General features: G+C 36.1%; 1 protein-coding gene and 1 non-coding gene across 2 annotated transcripts in view; one reads left to right on the forward strand and one right to left on the reverse strand.

The window, feature by feature from the left end:
* Positions 1-1634: 1634 nt before the first annotated feature.
* LTN1 (listerin E3 ubiquitin protein ligase 1) overlaps positions 1635-22279 on the reverse strand; it is a 66317-nt gene continuing 45672 nt past the window's right edge. The window contains exons 20-30 of the mRNA XM_007458798.1: positions 18643-18778; positions 18298-18442; positions 16942-17155; positions 16230-16467; positions 15817-15891; positions 12668-12854; positions 9029-9200; positions 7943-8163; positions 6059-6253; positions 4629-4796; positions 1635-4031 (exon numbers count right to left, since the gene is read on the reverse strand). Coding sequence (XP_007458860.1) covers positions 3969-4031; positions 4629-4796; positions 6059-6253; positions 7943-8163; positions 9029-9200; positions 12668-12854; positions 15817-15891; positions 16230-16467; positions 16942-17155; positions 18298-18442; positions 18643-18778 — 1814 coding nt within the window. The 3' untranslated portion in view covers positions 1635-3968. The remainder of the gene's footprint in view (positions 4032-4628; positions 4797-6058; positions 6254-7942; positions 8164-9028; positions 9201-12667; positions 12855-15816; positions 15892-16229; positions 16468-16941; positions 17156-18297; positions 18443-18642; positions 18779-22279) is intronic.
* Positions 7088-7160, forward strand: TRNAE-UUC (transfer RNA glutamic acid (anticodon UUC)). Its single transcript has one exon. It is a non-coding gene; the product is annotated as a tRNA-Glu (tRNA).

Genomic DNA, 22279 nt, shown 5'->3' on the forward strand with positions numbered 1-22279 from the left:
CTTAAAAAGAAAACCACAGGTTAAAAAAAAAAAAAAAAGACTTTAATTGGAAATAGCTGACCTGCATGCCAAACACTCTGCTCAGTCCAAAGTCCTTTTTGCAAGGAACTTTTACAAAACAGAAATAAAAATTCATGGAGAGGTTCAAGGATTCCACCATAAATACACAAAATTTTTGCCTCTACTTTTGAAAACCAAACAAGCAAACAGAATAACTGGACTGTAAAACCTAAAGTATAAAATCTGGCAAAGTCCAAAGAGCCTCCTGGTTCCACCAGATAAAACCTAGGATGGGCACCTGCCAAATTCTTCCATAAGACAACTCATTGTAGTAAGGACAAATTGGCCATGATAGGAAACAAGCAGAGGGAAAGGGAGTTCTTAGATGCAGAGGATATGACTAGCCAAGAAAAGTCTTAAAGGAGAGCAAGAGTAAAAGACTACTCGCCTACTCTTCAAGATTAATTATAAAGCAGTTTTTTAAAGAAAAAAAAATTGTGTAGAATTAACACAGATAAATAGACCAATGGAATAGAATAGAAAGACCAGAAACCAACACACATACAAGATTCGGTAATATGAGAGGAGGCACTACAGAGTTAATGGGCAATGGGTGGACTATTTAACAAATAATATTATGAAAACTGCTATCAATATGGGGCAGGACTTCTACCTTACAACAGTCACAAAATTTAGTTTCAGGTGAATTCAGTATATTTTGAAATTCATAACTTTTAGAACAAAATATGTATAAAAGAATTTTTTTAAGCCTCAGGGAAGGAACCAATTTTTTAAACCTAACACAAAAAAGGCTCAAACATAAAGGAAAAGAATGATCAATTTAACTGAAAAATTCTGTATAATTAAAGACAGCTATAGACCATGTTAAAGTCAAGCTACCTACTTGAAGAATCCCCGTAAGATACAGCATTAGGATCAAAATAATAATATATAAAATCCATGAGAAAAATAGGCACATAGATAATATATTCACAAAATAATGACCAATAAATATATGGAATAAAGCTAAGATTCATGGTAGCCAGGGAAATATAAATTAAAACAAACAGCTACTATCTCACAGCTCTGACTGGAAAACTTCAAAAATGGCGATACTAAATGTTTTAGTGATGACTTAGGAAAACCAGAATTCTCTTACACTACCACTGGGAGTGCAAACTTGCACACCACTTTGGAGAGCAACTTGACAACATCTAAAGTCACAGAGCATACATCTAAAATTACAGAGTATCTACCACCTGAAATTCCATGTGGGTGCATATGTCCAGAACATCTAGCACATTTCATTTGCATGAGAAAATATTATCAAGAATGTACACTTGCAGCACGGTTCAAAATGGCAAACAGTAACAACTGACATGACCGTTAGGGAGGGAAATGGTAAGCAAACTGATATACTGATACTAAACAGCAGTTATGTTGAATGAGAAAGCAAATTACAAAAGAGCACTTGTGATAGGCTATCATAAACTTTTAAAAAGCTACTATATATTATTTATGGACGTAAACCCATGGTAAAGTATAAAATCTTAAGTAGAAAGGAGTCACACCAACTTCAGAATAGTGGGTTAGCTCTATGGAGGGAAGGAGGAGATGGCCTCAGGGAAGAGTACAAAAGAGTAACATTTTATTTCTTTAAAAATCAGAAGCATATATGGCAAAATAGTTTATGAGGAGTACAAGGGCATTTATATTATTATTATTATGTATATCTGAAATACTTTGCAATTAAAAAGAATTTTAATGGGCACATATGGTATAACAATCAAATAATAACATTAAGTATTCACACCACAAAAACTTGTCAAGTAATAATATTAATTATTTTAAGCCACAGAACTTATGTACATACATTACAGCATGTGATAAATATGAGTTAAAAATAAATTCTAAAATTTGCAATTTACATTAGGGTTTTAAATTAATAATTTTCCTAATGGGCTTTGAATCTCATGCAATTTTAAAATGTCCTTATGCTAGAATTTTAAGGGATGCTCTCGAGTTAACAAAGATATATAAATAAACTTTAATTAATGTGATATTCTGAATTTCAGTCTTATTTTGGAAAGCTTTTTCTTTAGCATATAAACAATAACAAGCTTTACATTTATATTTACAAGTCTCAAAGAAATGTGCTAAGAGTCCTAAGTATGAAGAGTAGGTATCCCACTTAATTATAGTGTTTCACCAAGAACCTGATGCCCTAAATAATAATGTGGAAAAACAATGCTCCATTATTCCCTTTTCTTTTCTACTTGGGGTTTGGGTCAGAAATCAAGATGTATCAGTACTGGAAAAGTTATAAACAAAGTCTTATTATAGAACAATTTTTAAAGGAAAAGTGTGTAATTTTCACAGAGGAGTAACACAATCCTTTGGGTTTACCATGTCAGAGAGAGACACAGAAAAAGAGAGAATATTTTAAGAAAGGGGTTAAGAAGAGGTAGTAGCATTTTGCTATCTGTACTTCACTTACTGACTCCTTGAGCCTCAAGACTATAAGATAATAAATACTACAGAGAAAAATTTAGGAGACAGACAAAACTGGGCCGGACACTGCATCTACAAATACAACTCGAGATCTTTAACTCACACGTAATACTTCACTCTCCACTACGATACTCTGACCACATTCATACTATTTCAATAATAACCATTTTACCCAGGTGATGGTAAGCAGTAATTTTATTTAACATTAGTTGCTTTTTGCCAATTAAACATTTGCAACAGAGATGATCAGCTGATTCTTCAAGTAACCTTGCTATTAAAGATGCTAATATTTCCCATGTGATGGAAGACTGCAATAAAATTATTCCAAGTTCCAAACTTCCACACTTTTATATTTTGGGCACGATTTTTAAGGGCAATAGTGCTGTGGCAAAAGGCAGGTTTTCACCTACCCCATTTCAGCCTGTTAAACTGAATTTTACTTAGTATTAAAATTCTTAACTTGTACTTCTGAAGGCTAGAAAAAAATCACCTCCCCGCAACTCTAATTTAGTGTAACTTTGACCAGTAAGAATAGCAAAATTTGCTTACAAAATTGAAAGCCTCCTACTACATTTTTATATTTTTTGTTTTTTCCACCACTTAAGTTTCAGAAATAACTCATTTATTTCTTCGCTCTTGATAGAGGAATAACTACCACTCTGCTTCACGAATAAAATAATCTAACTCCTGTTTCTCTCAAATTCTCACCCTCTGGAGACTCATTCCAACTGAGTAATAAATTCACTGACAAGTCTGCAATTCAAATTTCACTAGTACAAGGAAATTCTTCTTCTACAGTAAAAGGTCAGTGTTGTGAATTTAATTTTCTGAATTTCATAACCCTTTATAAATGGAGGCACCTTAAAGTTCGGTTTATACTCTTTTATACAGGATTTCAGAGCATGCTTTAAATAGCTTAAGATAAGCTATATTAATAGCTTAATGTCATTTTATCATTAAAATAATCTACAAATATCAGAATACTAATTTTGTTGTCATAACTAATAAATAAGTCTTAAAATATCTGTAAATGTAAATCAACCCTCTCAATTCATTTACCTCACTCAGACTGTTCTAGAACACAGATCAACAAACTGAATGGGTTTATCAGTATAATACAGTTGTACAACGCTTTCACAAATTCCAGTTCTGTAATTTAGGGTTTTTCCCTGTTTATTTTTAAATGCACAAAGAGATTAAACTATTAATATAAATATTTTCTCTCCAGTATGTAATATTCTTATGTAAAAGAAAAGGTTTCCGAACATTTACAAAGCAATCTGAAGGTAAGTAAACCTGATTTTCGGATAATTACATTAACCAAAATAATTTTCCAGAGAAGGTCCTATTTGAAAGAATGCTCACTGGCCTCCTCACATCAACACTTCAAGATGAATCCACTGCCTTTGCTTGATTTACTTCAGAGATCAATTCCAATGGGGAAAAGAAAAAAAATCTCAGAAAAAGGTCTCACGACAGAGTGGACAAGTGGATTTGTTGCTAGACGTAAACCATTTGTACTGAAAAAGAAAAGTGTATTTAAATGTTAAAAACTTTTAAAATTGCCATTTTACATACACATCTAAAGTTACCTTCAAATGATAAAGTAAGACAAGGGAGAATACTGAAATGTTTGCTCCCCTCCGCTCATCCCCAAAATCAACACAACTCAGTATTCCTTCCAAAGGCCACACTGTGACGCTTTCCACCTAGGATCATGCACACAACCACGAAGATGTGTAAGGAAGACCTCCTGTGAAGGAACTGAACATAGGGTGGCTTTCTTTCCAATACGCTGTTTAAAAAGAGCAAAAAGCTCTGATGCCAGATGGCTCTCAGTTCCAATATTTTCAGTCTCCTTTACGGTGTAGATCTTACAAGACCATCTATTTTTTGAGTGCTGAGAGCTATTTTAGAAACATCCACTTATTAAAGGGCTTTGATGCCACCAGTCTCAGTAAATTACTAATTATCTTTCACAAATTTTGAAAAATCATTTTTAATATGTCTCCCATTAACCACAATTAAGAGTTTAACATCTACTGTTTTCCAAGGTTAGATATCATACATATATAATATATATAAGATATAAATAAGTTAATTTCTCTTTAGCTTACCAAGCAGGCTGAATGGAACTTTTTCTTGCATGTTCTACAGGCTTTTTTGGGAAGAGAATAGTTGAAACCATGAATGACTGAGAAACAAATCATACAATCTTCAACACCCTCAAAACGTTTGTCTACATTATTTTTCCATAATGCTAAGCCTTCCATAATACTCCCATTCTGTTAACAAGAAAAATAGATAAATAAAGTCAATACACACTGAAGACCACCAGTATTATTTTTATTCAATTTCACAAATTTTAAAGTTGTATTATAATTTGGAGAGAAGAGAATCTGCTTGGCTATATTCACGATTCTAAGTTTTAAGAATACTGGTTTTTAAAATGACCTCCCAGGTTTTAGGAACCAGATGTAATTTTTCTACATTAAAGGCAGACTTGAAAGAAAGGCTCCTGCCCCAGTTTTCAACTTTTATAGTCTTAGCTTATTGTTTGATGAAACTTTTTAAATAATTAAAACATTTGGATCAGCTCTCTTTTTAACTAAAAATGATGAAATTAACTATCTCACCTACTCAAATGCTGATTTGTTCCAGCTCTACAATATTGGTGAATATACTTGTTTTAAAATAATTTTTCTTTACTGTAGAATGTCTGAGATACATCACAATGTGCAAACAAAACTAGAGACTTACAATTTGTTTAAAAGGCAAAGATCTTTGAAAGTATTGGGATTTCTCTAACCACAGAAGGAAAGTTGAAATGTTAAAGTAAAGTAGCTCAGAAGACATTCATCTGTCCCATGTCTCACAAAAAGATTCCCTCTCAAACTTTAATACCATGTATTGTTCTGTATCATCTACAATGTCAATGAAGTGAAGTCAATTCTTCTCAAACACCAGGAAAAAAAAAGCTGTAGAGCCTGAAAAATTAAAACAGCTTGGCAGGGGACCTCCCTGGTGGCACAGTGGTTAAGAATCCCCCTGCCAATGCAGGAGACATGGGTTTGATCCCTGGTCTGGGAAGATCCCGCATGCCGCGGAGCAGCTAAGCCCGTGTGCCACAACTACTGAGCCCGTGTGCCACAAACTATGGAAGCCTGCATGCTCTAGGGCCCACGTGCTGCAACTACTGAAGCCCACGCGCCTAGAGCCCGTGCTCCGAAACAAGAGAAGCCACCACAATGAGAAGCCCGCGCACCACAACAAAGAATAGCGCCCGCTCACTGCAACTAGAGAAAGCTTGTGTGCAGCAAGGAAGACCCAAAGCAGCGGAGAAAAAACAAAACAAAACAAAACAAAAAAACACCCCACCAGCTTGGCAGGTTCAAATCATTTAGGCATGTATCTGTTTATCCAACAAAATATAATATCTATTTCTACTTAAGCAGAAGAGATATATTTTTGTTTCATTGCCCTTTCAAATAGTAAATCAGCAATCTTTCTCTAGTTTAGAAAGCCAAATGTGTACACAGACACTTACTTGATGGGTAAGGTAAGTGCTTAGCTGCAGCATCCAGTTTCGCCACTGCTGAACAGCTACTCCAACTCTTTTCCCACTTTCTACTGTTATTGAACCCAGTGGATAATTTGAAGGCAGCTGTATTATAAGTTCAATAACTATATCTTCAATAGTATAAGTGGCCATGACTTCTCGAGTAGTAGCTCGAGCTTTAACCTGCAACACATGGAAGGTAATATTTTTTTTGCCAAATTTCTTTTCTTTCCTTATCATTCAAAAACCATCTTGACAGGTTGACTGCTAGCAGCCAGTCCTCATTCAAACAAAACACGGGTAAACATGTTCACTTATCTGACATGAGATGTTTAACAAATACGTTCAAATACCTGAAATGTTTTATAGTGATGTTGTGACATTCAAAGATGTTTCAAAAAGAAATGCACTACTCAATAAAAAGTATGTTTTAGTATATTAGGCTTGTCACATCATAGTTTTTGCATAGACCAGTAACAGAATGGGTTATTATTAATTATTCCTTCTTTTCCAAAGCTAACGTATCAAATATCACTTCTATTTAGATGTTTTTGAAGTCTTTCTCTACCACAGAATTCTCCTGAGCTTTAGAGCCAACCAGCAACTGCCAGAATATTTATACCTGATCTTGATTTTCTTACTAGCACTGCAAACTCAACATAAAACACAAATTATCATCCTTTAAAGATTTATTCCTCTGGCTTTCCTATTTCCACGCTAAAAACCGTAGCATCATCTTAAAATTCTCCTTCTACCACATTCCAGATATTAACTAGTTGCAAGTTTGGATAAATCACCACAAAATTTCTCACATCTCTCCCCCTTTAAGGACTATTCTCAGTGATACTGCCTTCCCCGGGCCCTCCTCATAATGTCTACACATTACAAGTCTCCCTAACTATTCACCTGAACCCAAGCTCCATGCCAATAGCCCATGTTATAAGACTTCAGTCACAGAAATTTCACAGATTATAACTCTGACAGTGTCACTGCCCCAAAAGAAAAATTTCAGAGAATTCCCTGGTGGTCCAGTGGTTAGGACTCCACACTTTCACTGTTGAGGGCACGGGTTCAATCCCTGGTTAGGGAACTAAGGTCCCATAAACCACATGACACAGCCAAAAAAAAGAAAAGAAAAATTTCAGTGGCTACATAGGCCCAAATATTTTAGACTGTTACTTGAGGCCTTTCCCAGTATGTCCCCAATTCATCATAGAAGCAGTTTGTTCTCTATTTACCTTCATGAATCCTACTCCATATGAATACTGGGCCATTCATCATTTCTTAGGCCATCACAGAAATTACATTCCCATCTTCAAGCTTTTTGCTTTTACTATACTGTTTTCTCTATACTAAATGCTTTTCCCCATAAAAAAACCTTGCCTATCTCAAAGTAAAATTCCTCCATAAAGTCTCACCTAATCCCCTCAGCCAGATGAACTTTTCCCACTCTGATCACAGAGCATTCTTCCTCTTAATGTGCCACTTTCCAGTTTCCAATGCAAAAAAAACATTATCGCTCTTTTCCCTTTATTAGATTGTATGTTATTACAGGACAGGAATCTGACCCTTCTAAACTGTTCATTTTGCAGGTGACTGGCACACAGTGCCTGGCATCTGTAAGTATTCCAATATATATTTTGAATTAACTAATGAAAGTTCAAAAACTATTTGGTGGGGGTAAATAAAATTATATCATCATTTTAACCTATGCATTAATCTGAGATTTGATATCCAATAATCCGAAAATAAAGTGGACAATTTCTGTAAATTCTGAACCAAGAGTTACAATTGTGATGATACTCACTACAACTGATAGACATAACCAATACTGAAACAACTTTTCTAGAAAAAATCCAAGACAATACTAACCGTCATGCCATTAAATAGCTGTGTACTTGTTTGCACAGAAGATATTTCTTGAAAAGAAAGAACACTGCTAACATACTTGCTTGTAAATCTATCTACAATATTGAAAACACGCTTCTCACTACTATTCCACCACAGCCTAACCATGGCGGGCAAGTCTTTTAATGTCATGTGATAGACTGAACAAGCCAAATGTGGAATATGGTATGGAAGAGTTGAGGTATCTGAGGAAAAAACAAATTCTTAGTTAGTAACATATATTTCTTACATAGAATAACAGACTAATATTAGTATTTTCTTAGAAAATCATTTTCAATTCCTTAACACTAGTGTTCATAAAACAAACATACCAAAGAAACCAGAACTCTAGAGTATTAGCTTTTTCTCACACATTCAAAATGAACAATTAGAATTGTAAAAATAATGAAAATCCTGAATGACACTGAAAAATCTGCTTAGAAATAGCACTCTTTATTTCACATGAAAGATCACAAATGCAGTGAAACACACACACTTCAAAGAGGAGGAAGAATTATAAAGATTCTTTTTCTTATAAATTAGGAAAAAGAGTCTGACCTCCTTTACTTTTCCCAGAGCTCACTGATGTGTTATGCAAAAGTTCTAGAATCCCACCTCAGTACTCACAAGACAAAGTCCCATCCTCAGATCTCCAAGGCATTTAAAAAATTCCTGTTCTCAGGAAATCACTTAGAATGCTGCGGCACAGCTAGATGCATGCATGTCTATCCCTTCAGCTAAAATGTGAGCTCCCGGAGTGAAAAATAAATTTTACTTATCTTTGTTTCCCCAACTGAAGACTATTTATTTACAGGCCTACAAAACATATTGCGTAACAAATACTTGTTTACTGAGTAAAAGATAATAGTCTCAACAAAGTAAACTTCAAAAATTCTTAACAACCTTACGCACAAAATCTAATTATATGTCCTATTTAGAGAAATACAGAAAATCTGGCACTTCAACATTTTCATAGCCAGGACACACATCTGGGATTATTCTCCATGCCGTCAGGATAACCTGATCTGAACCTAGTCTCTAAGAAAGAACACAAACGCACATCATACTGACCTCTAATACCCAACTGGAGTTCTTCTGTAAAGAATGTTTTAGGGTCCTTATTGGAGAGCTCAACAGCTGTCTCTGCAAAGGTTGGATTTTCTGGCATAAGCCTGAACAGGTGATAGAGCAATTTATTCAAGCTTTTTGTTTTTCGAAGGTACATTGAATACAGAGCTCGAAGCTGGTGGAGAGTAAACAATTTTTGTTAGGAAACCCAGTTAAATCAAGACAATCAGTAGATACGAACAAACTAAAGTGTAACAGACTGTACAAGAACACAATACAAAAATGAATTCATTTGAACACTGAGAATGACATGGAAGAGTCCTATAAAATATATGCCACAGTCTTACTTTCCAGTTGTGTCATTTGAAGGCACTGCTCCCGCTTCTCATAAACTAGCAGAAGTTTTCAGTATCCCCTCATTATCAGACATATGCCTCTAACATCTTTCTCAAACTGTCTCCCTGTTGATAAGTTCACACCCACTTGGAGTCTCTGAGCTGAGAAAAACCTATTCGCCATATTCCCCACAGACGATTTGCTCACTCTCCTCCCAAATCTTCCACACGTTCCTTCCGCACCATAATCCCTAATCTTTCAAAACTCTGCTTAAAACGAATCCCATTTTTATGGCTGACCTCATGCTGTATCAAACATTTCAGCATCCCTTTATGACAGCACAAACTAGTATTTCAAAATGTCTTGGGTTCTTCTCATTAGTTGTTTTATAAATCAGGACATTTCACAAAAAATATGGATTCTTCTTCTGGTTTCTTTTTAAGAAAACAGGACAATTTGGCACCGCTGGGTGTACTATAGGTATCTATGTGAGACATGTGCTTTAGACTTGTTCCTCAATAATGTAGTTTTCATTCATTAACATTTACCTTGTAGCTCTTTGGTATTTGTACCCGTTTTAAAATTATTTCTTACACTATGTTTCTTCATAGTACAAATATACCATTTTCTGAACACTATGAATGGTCAAATACAAAGATTAAGCCATAGTATTTGGAACTGATTCTTAAAAAATTGATCAAAGAAACTTTACAATGAAGAAATCTGGAGGACACTACCTTTACCAAGTAACCAAACTTAACATCACCAATAAAAGGACAGATGACATTCTGTGCTCCTGAGGTGAGGCACTGAGAATACATCACCACTGTGCAGTAAATACTCTTGCTGAAAAGCAACCAGACTCTAATGTTGAGGAAACTACCAGACAAATCCAAACTGGAAGACAGTCTACAAAATAACTGATCCGGTGAATGACACCAAAGAACAGTAGAGGAATTATAAGCTAAAGAAATATGACAGACAAATGCAAACATGACCCTTGATTGAAACCTCAATATAGAAGGAAATAAAACTATAAAAGACATCTGACAACTGGGAAAATTTAAATACAAATTAGATAATATTACTGCATCGAAATCAAATTTGAGTGTAATATTTATATTACATTTATGTTGAAACATGTCCTTGTTCTTAGGAGACATATGTTTAAATACTTTTGGTAAAGCATCATGATGTCTGCTGTCCACCTTCTCTGTAAATCCGAATATTTTTCAAAATAAAAAGTTGGAAGCAAAGTAGAATTTTTTTAAAAAACTTAATACATATAGCCCTGGACTTTTAAAAACACATGTCTATTACCCAGCAATCCCACTCTTAGGTATACAACGCAAGAGAAATGAGAAATATATGTACACACAAAAAAATTATGCACAATTGCTCACAGCAGCTTTATTCACAATAGGCAAAAAGCGGAAACAACCTAAATGCCCACTAGATGACTGGATAAACAAAATGTGGTATAGTCATACAATGCAATATTATTTAGGCATAAAAAGTAATGCCATATTGATACATGCTATACTATGAATGAATCTTGAAAACATTATGCCATATGAAATAAGCCAGACACAAAAGGCCACATATGTGAAAGGTCCACAGTAGGCAAATCCATAGAGACAGAAAATAGATTAGTGGTTGCCAGTGGCTGGGGAGTTTGAAAGGAATTGGGAAGTGACTGCAGATAGGTAAGGGTTTTTTTGGGGGGGGTGGAAGGATGTTGAAACTATTCTAAATTTAGATAGTGGTGATAGGTGCACAATTCTGTGAATACACTAGAAACACCAAGCTGTACACTTTAAATAAATTTGACGATATGTGAAATATATCTCAACAAAACTATAAAAAACATAAAGGTGTGTGCACGTGCGTGTGTGTGCACACACACACACACACCTTTGCTTCTAATGCAATCTGATTTACTAGTTTTAAGAAGAATGTTAAAAATAACTCAGATTAAGGACCAAAGTTTTTAAAAATTTTTCGGTTTGTTTTAAGGATTCCTCTAATTAGTGTTATTTACTGGGTTATGCTGGTTTATCTGTTGACAGCTCAGTTCAATTTCTAGGCTCAGTAAATGCTGCTGTAATGCTTTGTGCCCCCTCCCCCTCCCCCACTCTGGCCTAATGGGAAAGATGAGGTGTGGCCAGATTCCTAATTTCTGAATATAAGATAACCAGAATGAAATTCTTACACATAAAAACTTCAATTTGCTGCAGTTTTTTAGAGACCAATAATATTTTAAGAAACAAATTTAAAAGCTTAACAAGGAGCTCTTGAAATACATCATACAGCAAATTAAAATTAGCTCAAATCACAAACATAAGTGGTAAGACTGAAAAGAAATAAAATAATTTGAACATCTAGATCAGTGTTGCTTCTGTGATTTGATTTTCCCCTTAAAAAATGCAAAACTGCTTATGTTTCTATATTTATACCAAGGTATGGGTTATTAGCAACATAAATTATAACTTAAGGATTCTAAAAAATCACATTGGAAATGAATGCCAAGATGTTTAGTCACACTTTAAATACGTAATAATTAAGTCTTTTTGTATTAACCTGTCAAAGAAGCCACCTACTTTATTAAACTGATTCAATCAATGTGTTAATCTTTTTAAAAGTGGGAATCTGTCTAAAAGAATTTTTAAAAATGGAGTAGATTTCTCCAGCTTCCTTCTTAAACATGAGACAACAGAGACACCTAGTGCCTGCTAAAATAATTTGGTCAAAATAATTACAATAGGATATTTTCTATATTTAGCGATAATAGTCTGAATTATATAAGGTAGTATTTCACAGATCTTTTTCTGAACACTGATTTTCAAGTAAGGTAAATTTCCAATGATGTAGTAATTGACATCTCCACAAGAGTCAGAAGTTGACCAAAGGAAAAAGAATAGCAAGATCCGATTCTTCTGAAACTCTTACTGTGGTAGCACAAAATTAAATTATAGAAATCTGGTTTCCTGCAATAAAAGGACTTGGTGGCTACATTCAGTTAGAAAAAAAAATTGATCTAAGCACATTCCAGAGATTAATTACTTTTGCAAAAAAACTGAGTGTGTGTGTGTGTGTGTGCGTGTGTGTGTAAAAACCTGTAGGAGGATGAGGAAGCAGAGAGAGAAATAAATTTAGCAGAATGTCTGAAATTAGCCAGATAAGATTAGATTAAAATGTGAGGCATTTCCCCTTTTTTTCCAAAAGGAGGGGAAGGAAAGGGTTTAGGACAGTAACAGAGAAATACATATAGGACAGAATTGTCAAAAGTCGTCTCATTTTACTTACCTGAGATGAAGCAGCTTTAAAGAAAGTAAGTATTAATTTCCAGGTGAGGAGGTATCCCAGAACATAGCAGAAGTCTTCACTCAGTGGCTTAATAGTAACTATCTGTCCAACAGGAATACACCCCAAAACATTTTCTAGTAAGTCTTCTTGAGTGCTAAGAAGAGACATCAGTGCTGCTGGTGGTGACCTAAGAATCAATGATTAAACACCACAGTTTTCTTCATAACTTGTCCCTTAACAAATTGACAGCATGTATAAATTTCAAGCATTTTAAAAAAATCTTTATTTTCCAAAAACCATTTTAAAAGTCCCCCTTTATAGATTCAATTCTGACCCCTAATTCACATAGAGGCAGTTACAGAATTTGAAAGACATAAAGTATTATATAAATATATACCTATATTTCCATATTTATAAATATAAAAAATATAAATATATAATTTTTATATTTATAAATATATAAAATATGCTATAAAATATGAACTCTAGAGGTTAGCACTTAAAGGAAAGACCCTTTTAGAAAACATATATTTCAACCTTCTGTTTTACAGATGAAAAAAAAATCAGATACCCAGAGAAGCTAAATTATTAGTCTGAAGTCCCTTGGCTAGTCAGGGGAATGATTAGGGCTAACAAATCCTATCAGGTCCTTTATCATCCTATAAAGGGTAAAAAGATCATAAGACTCTATGTTTCTTCAATGAAGTAAATTTTAACATTCCCATTAATTCATGACAATGTGAAGTAATTTTCTTCTTTATGGAAGTACTGCACTCATGAACACTTACAGATGAGCTTATAAGATTCTCAAAAAGTGAAATACTTGCGTGCATCTCCTGTCAAACTCTCTTCTCTCTGACATTCTAGCTTGGTTCTCTCCTTTCACCTCTGTGATCTTTCTTCCCTTGTGGTTTCCTACTACCAGTCCATAAACAAGTCTTCTTTAAGCTTCTGCCCTTAAGTTTTTACCTTCAACACCACCATCTCATGTACCAACCCTTTTCCATTCCATACCAACCGTCACTAGATTTTACAGACAACAGCTCTCCACTTTCTACAGTAACCTCCATGCACTGCTATGACTTCTGGCATGGCATCCCCCTCTGCTTGCTTCTTCGTACAGTTCAGGCTTTATACTATTGCCAGAATCAGCTGGTAGTATCCCATCTTCTACCAAACAATGCCCCGACTCCTAGAAAATGTCATTTTGAAGGCCCTTCATTACCCTTCCAGCTTCATCTTCCACTCTACACTCCTTGCCTACTCCACACATATTCATTTATACTTTTATTCAACAAATGAGCACTATTTATGACTGTTTTAGGCCAAAAAACCTGGGTCTGTGAATATAGTCAGGAACAGGAGACAAAAATGTCTGCCTTCACAGAGCTTATATTCCAGTGGAAGAAGATCTAGACAATTAAAAAATATGTTAAATGGCAACTACTCAATATTCCCCAAGCATTTCCTGAACATTCATGCCTCAATGCCTTTGCACATGGTGTTACACAACTTTTCCCTGCCCTACTAAAGTGCTCCCTAACCTGAAAGGTCCAGCATAAATGTCTCTTCCTCACGAGAATGTCTTCTCTTCCTGGCACAGCAGTTGTGTCCCTCTAACATCATCTTTTTTCTTAGCACTTGCCATACACTGTCTTCTATTATAGGGTAATATCATCTAAATTAGATTATAAACTCTTTAAGAAAAATACTGTTTACCTAACACTGTATTCTCCCCTCAATGTTTAATTAATACTTTGCACAAAGGGGTGCACAACAGATTTTTGAATTGATATACTCTTTCCACAGCTCCCATGTGGCCAAAGACAGTTTTACTAAACAGTAGCAAACTGAAAATGATTTAGGAACAATTAAGAAGAAAGAGTAACTATCTCTTTGGGTGAACTCTAAATTTCATTTGTATCTCACAGATAAACTTATATGATCTGAAGGAACATATACTCTAAATTTAGAGCTTTTGTATTGCCTCAGTCTTCTAAAGTCATTATGATGGATTATGAGAATTTAATAAAGCAAACTACAGATGGTCCCCAACTTATGATAGTTTGACTTACAATTTTTCAACTTTGCAGTAGTGTGAAAGCAATAAGCATTCAATAGAAACCATACTAAGAATTTTGGTCATTTCCCAGGCTGGCGATATGCAGTACACTACTCTCTTATGATGCTGGGCAGTGGTGGTGAACTGCAGCTCCCAGTCAGCCACGCGATCACGCAGGTTAACAACCAATACACTCACAACCATTCTGCTTTTCACTTTCTGTATTCAATAAATTACATGAGATATTTAACACTTTATAAGGCGCCTCTGTGTTAGATGATTTTTTTTTTTTTTGGCTGCCTTGGGTCTTCGTCGCTGCATGCGGGCTTTCTCTAGTTGCAGTGAGCGGGGGCCACTCTTAGATACGGTGAGCGGGCTTCTCACTGCGGTGGCTTCTCTCGTGGAGCACGGGCTCTAGGCGCGAGGGCTTCAGCAGTTGTGGCGCATGGGCTTAGTTGCTCCGCGGCATGTGGGATCTTCCCAGACCAGGGCTTGAACCCATGTCCCCTGCATTGGCAGACGGGTTCTTAACCACTGCGCCACCAGGGGAGTCCCCGTGTTAGATGATTGTGCCCAACTGTGGGCTCATGTAAGTGTTCTGAGGCTGAGTAGGTGAGGTTAAGCTGATGTTCGGTAGGTTAGGGCTATCAAATGAATTTTTTAAGATTAATTAATCAATTAATTTATTTTCGGCTGTGTTGGGTCTTCGTTGCTGTGCGTGGGCTTCCTCTAGTTGCGGCAAGTGGGGGCTACTCTTTGCTGCGGTGCGTGGGCTTCTCATTGCGGTGGCTTCTCCTGTTGGGGAACACGGGCTCCAGGCACGCAGGCTCAGTAGTTGTGGCTCACGGGCTCTAGAGCGCAGGCTCAGTAATTGTGGTGCATGGGCTTAGTTGCTCCACGGCATGTGGGATCTTCCGGACTAGGGCTGGAACCCGTGTCCCCTGCATTGGCAGGCAGATCCTTAACCACTGCACCACCAGGGAAGCCCTCAAATGCATTTTTGACTCAACACAATTTTCAACTTATAATGAGTTTATTGGGATATAACCCCGTAAGTCAAAGAAGCTTTGTATTAAAAAAAACTTACAAGGCTGGTTCTTCTTCTTCATCTCCATATGACTTTAGATTATCCTGATCATATTGTGGGAATTCAGGCATCAATCTGGAAGTTAGAATATTTAAATTATATTAAACGGTTCATTGTTAAATCATGCTTAAAAGCAAAAAGACCAATACTTATTCTGTAATGAGTATAATTTTTTTACTGAGTTTTTTCTGAAATAACTCATTGTGGCCAGGACTATCTAAATGTAAACTGTGCATGGAGAACAGAGACCTAAAAGATCAAAAACTTGGCATCCCTGTTATTGAAATGCATAGTCAAGCTTACTTTGTTGTTGTTTTAACTGTGACTTTTTTTAATGACTAAAAGTTAAAGCTAAATATATATTCCATTTTTTTAGAACACCACAACACTGATTCAATTGAAAGAATTCTTACTTGTATAGCATATGATAAACAGCAATTTGCACAGGCCGAGCTCTGTAAAGGAGTAATGGGGCTAATGTATTTAACAAAGTCTGGAGATACTCTGGCAAGTTTGTTTTTTGGCCAGCAACCAATCTTGCAGGGAGTTTTTGACTCAATAGCTGATCCTTTGGGATATAAGTTAATGTTTCACACATGGGCTTCAGCATTGCATTCTGAAATGATGTTTCAGATGTATCTTTGCTTTCTCCTGATGACAAAAAGGAAAGAAATATTCATACCCCAAAACAAAGTGAGTAATACAGCTTGACCCATTCACAGACAACCAAATGTTACTTAAGAAAATGAAATAAAAACCTGACAAACATTAAAGCAGTCCTAACTAGAAACATGAACTGAATATATATTTCAGATAATCTCAACTATTTAATGACTTCTATTATCTCATCCTTAAAAAAAAAAAGACATGTGAGTTAAAAAAATCTATTCTTGTTATCTGAATTAGTATTATTTTAATTTTCAATGGTCTTCGGATGTCTTGCCATTTTTCAATTCTTGTCTGTAAAGCAGAAGCATATATGATGCTTCTGAGATGCCAAGCTTTCTCTCTGGCTCTTTTACTATTTTGTACTGTGTGACTTGAACATCCAGAGTTTTTTTTTTTTTTTAACTTTTCAACAAGTCATTTTCAATGAATCTCACTATTATTCCCTTTTTCACTTGCCTGTAACAGTCACCAAAAGAGGTAAAAGCAAACTGTGGATGCCTGGAGAAAAAAATTCTTTCCATTCACTGATTAGATTTACAGGAAGACTGCCAGTGGTATCCAGAGTTGTGGAATCAAAAAAAGCACTGAGTTCACAGGTCAAATCACAGCTGACACAGGCAAACAGTTGTACAAGTGGAACAGAATACAATGTCTGATTCTCATTTGTTGTCTGAAGAAACAAAAATTAAATAAGTAAGCAGACTTCTAGAATACTACAAATCAAGGCAATAAAGAAAAGTCCCTTTCATTTCTCTAAATTTGAAAAGCAGGTGAAATGCATAGTCTCAGAAGACATTTATATATTTTACATCAAAATAACTTCGTTTCAAAATTAAATATTAGGAATTATCAGTAGAATCAATCCATTTATTCTGAAATGTTTTTTATTTCTAAAACTATGAAAGAAAATATTATCAATTACCATTTACCAAGTTGAGTACATTAAAAGCACATTTATAATCTTCTCAGGATCCCTATAGGAGCCCTAGTAATTGGGTATTGTTAAACTATTCTAAAATAAGGAAACTGAGGCTCAGCTAGGTAAACTTTAATACTCTAAGCCACACAGCTAACAGCAGGCAAAGCAGAGATTCAGACAAATTCAACTCTGACTTACTTGCTATGTGACAGCCCATAAGTATTACACATCTGGTTGCTTTGGGTCATAAAAAGAACACTAGTTCCCTCTGAATTTGCTTAATCTTTATTTATTTATTTATTTTTTGTGGTACGCGGGCCTCTCACTGTTGTGGCCTCTCCCATTGCGGAGCACAGGCTCTGGACGCGCAAGCTCAGCGGCCATGGCTCACGGGCCCAGCAGCTCCGCGGCATGCGGGATCTTCCCAGGCCGGGGCACGAGCCCGTGTCCGCTGCATCGGCAGGCGGACTCTCAACCACTGCGCCACCAGGGAAGCCCATGAATTTGCTTAATCTTTAATGCATTACTCTGGCAATATTGAAACAGTACATTTTAAGAATAATTTAATTAGAACCAAAAGACCTAAAAACTTGTCATGAAAAGATAAAACCTTAATGGGCTGTACTGCAAATATTATACCAGGATGAGCTAATGGAGAGAACATTTTAAAAGCAATTAGCAGATTTGTTAGTGAATGATTTTGACAGACATTAAACCTCAATCATTTTACTGATCTGTCAAGTAGTAGCTGGTGTGGAACATATCTATAAAGTGTTTAAACGTTTGCAAAGGAGCTAACTACAATCGTTACTTGAAGAAGATTAGCGAATAGTTCTGGTACACAGATATGCACGAAGACCCAGTAGCTATGATGACCCAGCAGGTTAATTTACCTCCAACCAAGCCAACATGGAGCACATGATGAAGTCCCATTCACTCTCTGCCAAAGGAGATGAGCAGTATTTCAGAAATAGGGAAAGGAACCGGATTATTTCTATATTTACACCGAGTATCTCTGGACTTACTTCTGACAGATTACTGTGATAAAGACAAAAACAAAACAAAACACTGAAGAATTATATAGACATTCAATTGGAAACATTTAAATCTCATATATTTACAACAGACTGACTGAAATGTCTACCATCTTATTGCTCTACAAAACTGTGACTATAAGATACATAATCTCAGTCCACATCATAAATAGAGGGAAAAAAACTGTATAAAGTATTACCTACCAACTGAAAAGAAAAATATCTTCATGATCTTTCTTCCAGGTTATCAGAATTTTTAATATACCATGTAATAGCTCTCCATCATCTATGCTTTTGGTTTGCAGACAAGAATTGAAAATGGCGAGATGTCCAAAACCTCCTAAAGCAAAATAAAAAATTAAAAATGTTTTAAACTGTATTGCTACTATAAAAAAGAAAGTCTACTTTGAGATAGGTTAAAAACTTTCTTCAGAAGTGTCCAGGTTAAGAACCCTGAAAATTAGGGCTTACATGAAAGAGTCAACAAATGAGCTTATAAACTCCACAGGGCAGGGACCCTGTCTCCACACCCAGTGCAGAAAAGAAAGTGTGGAGGGGAAGCTGGGAAGCAAGTAAATGATACTGTGCATTAAACTAACCTATGCTACTTTTTTGTTTTCTTAAGTATAGGACTTATTCAGCATACCTACCTCTCAAAAAACAAACAAACCCTAGATAGAGTGCAAAGTTAAACAAAGTTGGAAGATAGAACATCCTATTTCATAATTCATACATTCACTCAGTAAGCATATGCTATGTCTGGCAAGTTCTTAAGGGTCCCCTACTCTTTAGTATCCCTGGTTGCTCCTTATCCTTCAACTCTCAGCTTAAATACTGCCTCCACACTGAAATTCCCAAGTATACAAAGTATGCACCTCTTCATTTCTCTAATATCACTTATTTGTTGCCTTTATAGCACTAATGTTTACTTGTTTGTTTATTTATTTATTTTAGGGGAGGAGCTCTACTTTTTTATTATTAAAATTAATATACAATGTTATATTAGTTTCAGGTATACAACATAGCTTTTCTGATATTTTTATACATTATAAAATGATCACCACTGCAGTAAGACCAGTTACCATCCATCACCATAGAAGGTTGTTAAAATATTATTGACCTTATTCCCTAGGTGTACATGTTTACTTATTTATTATCTTAATTAGAAAGTAAGCTCCGTGAAAGCAGGAACCTTGTCTGTTTTACTTACCACTAGCATATGTCCCCCTAGCATGATGCCTGAGATCCAGAGACATTTATTTTGACTGACTAAATGAAGAACAAATAAATGAGTGAATACAAGGTACACTGTTAGATGCTGGGGAGAGAAAGCTGAACAAAATCCAGTCTCTGAAGGGACTCATCTAGCAGTATTGGCAGACTTAAAAACAAATTAGAATATAATATGGACACAAATTGAGAGCCCAGAACAGGAAATCAGATTTGAGTCAGAAGAGGCTTCCTAAAGTTGGTGTGTGAACTGGGATTTATCAAAAGATCAAAGTCTGCAAGCCTAGAAAAGGGACACTCCAAGGAATGCTAAGGCACAAAGTTGTAAGAAAGTATGTGTCCAAAATTCATGAGAATTTAGCATGGTCAGGGTCCAGGATAGAAGCAAAAGAGGTAAAACCAGAGAAATCAGTTGCAGTAAGATTGTAAAATGTCTTATAGGCTAAACTAAGGACTTAGGTTTTTATCCTGTAGGTAAATGGGAACGAAGGAAAAAAGCAAAAATTAATTAATTAATAACAATGTAATCTTCCATTAAAGGCTGAGGAAGAATTTTTTAAAAGATCTTCCTGACAAAATAGAAGAGGCTCAAGTTCAATCAGAAACAACTGATTTTCTAATAACTGAAAAGCATTTCTTAGCTAATTCTGTTTTGTCACTTTGACTGGAAGAGCAAAACTGACTGTCAAGTCTTAAAAACATTCCCCTTCCTGTTGGCCTCTGCACAGCTGGGCACCTCTGGTCTGTGTGAACAGCACATAATTGTATGGCACCGCAGTCCTGTCTCCTGCCCCTTCCCCCTCTCTGCCATCCTTCAGTTACCCGTGCTGGAGAAATAACCTACACTTCCATCAGGTAATCCTCTCTTCCACGCACAGTAAGTTCAACTGTATCCCTGTTCCAGAACTGCAAATCCCAACCTAATCCCACAGTTTAACTACATAAGTGAGCTCAACGGTAAAGCTTAATGCCACAAAAGTTTATTTTTGACACCGGCTGGCCCTTTGTGCTATCAAGGCAATTCTGTTTCATTATGTTCTTTGATGGACATATTCTTCTTCCACTATTTCAAACTTTCCCTCCCCTTCTTAAAATCTACAATCCAGTTTTTACTTATTAAATGACCTAAAGAGACATGAAGCCATGAAGTTCCCAACCCCCTCTATACCTACATGTGCGTCCATCCTACACCTCTCCTTATCTTGTCTCCACCTATACGTGGTTGGTATCTTCTAACTGCTCTATATCCAGCCCTACATGCCCTCCCCTCTCACCTTCTCAGTGGGAGCTATCGTCAGTTATTCCGTCTCTATTTTCTATTCCCCCTCCGTCCCCACAACATATATTTCCCCTTTGACCTTGTGTTCATCTCCAGCTTTCACCTCTTTCAACATCTCTTCCTGCCAAACACGCAGAAGAGACTATCTGCTCCCATTTTCTCACCACTATTCATTCCAACAATGCCAAAGCCAATGGCTGAACTGTGGCATTTAACGGGTGATGAATATTACCTAGAATTCTGCTTTTGCTTATCTTTTTTTATCTTTAGCCCTTATTCTCAAATGTGCCTCCATCCACACACCTATCAAATCTATGTACTGGTGTTCCCCTGATGTTCTTTTCACTCTTCACTCTCCCTAAACAAGCTCATACTTATTTACAGGTTATACTATCACCTACATGACATGGACTTTGAAAGCAGTATTTCCATCCAGCCAATAGTCTATTGCTTACTGACAATCTCCATTTTAGTATTTATTCCAAAGACACCTTAACCTAATGTGTCTAAAACTCAACATTAGCTCCCTGTATACTCCTTCCCCATGCTCCTTCCAATCCTCAAGTCTCCTATAGGGTTTCCTATAAGGCCTAATGGTACTTCCATATACCCAATCCAGAAATATAATCACATAACCCCATCAATTCTACTTCCTATGTCTTTCATTTCCATCTCCTCTCATCCATCTGTGCCTTGATCCAAGCTCTCTTATCTCTCATCATGATTATTCCCATAGCTCTCTACCTAGTCTTCTACCCCTAATCTCTCTTCTCTCACATTCACCCTTCACAGTTGTCAAAATAATCTTTCTAACATAAATGTGATAGTCTTACTACCTTCCTACCTAACTTGGGCCAATAGCTCCTTACCTCCTACCACTTAAAGTCCAAACTCCATAACTGACAAAACTAGGCCTTTATGATCTGTTCGTCAAAAATCCATATTCTTGTGCACCCTAACAGCTCTGTCCCCAACTTTCTAACTTAAATGCCAACCAAAATGAACTATGTGCATTCTCCTATGTTTTTGTGTACCTGGAATACCTTTCCCAACCTTGTCCATACAGAAAACTATCTTTCATCACTCCGTTGAAATATTTCTCTTTGTGAAATAGCCAGAACAACTCAAAGCAAAGTGGAAAACTCCTTTTCTGCACTTCCACACATATGACATCTTTTTGCTACGTCAGTTATCATACAACTTTATGTCTACCTTCTCTACAAAAGGAACTGCCACATAGCCAGGGTCAGTAAGTGCTTGTTAAATTAATAAGCAGGGCTTCCCTGGTGGCGCAGTGCTTGAGAGTCCGCCTGCCGATGCAGGAGACGCGGG

The sequence above is a fragment of the Lipotes vexillifer genome, unplaced genomic scaffold, assembly GCF_000442215.2.
Source record: "Lipotes vexillifer unplaced genomic scaffold, Lipotes_vexillifer_v1.1 scaffold93, whole genome shotgun sequence".
In the NCBI taxonomy this organism is placed as follows: Eukaryota; Metazoa; Chordata; class Mammalia; order Artiodactyla; family Lipotidae; genus Lipotes; species Lipotes vexillifer.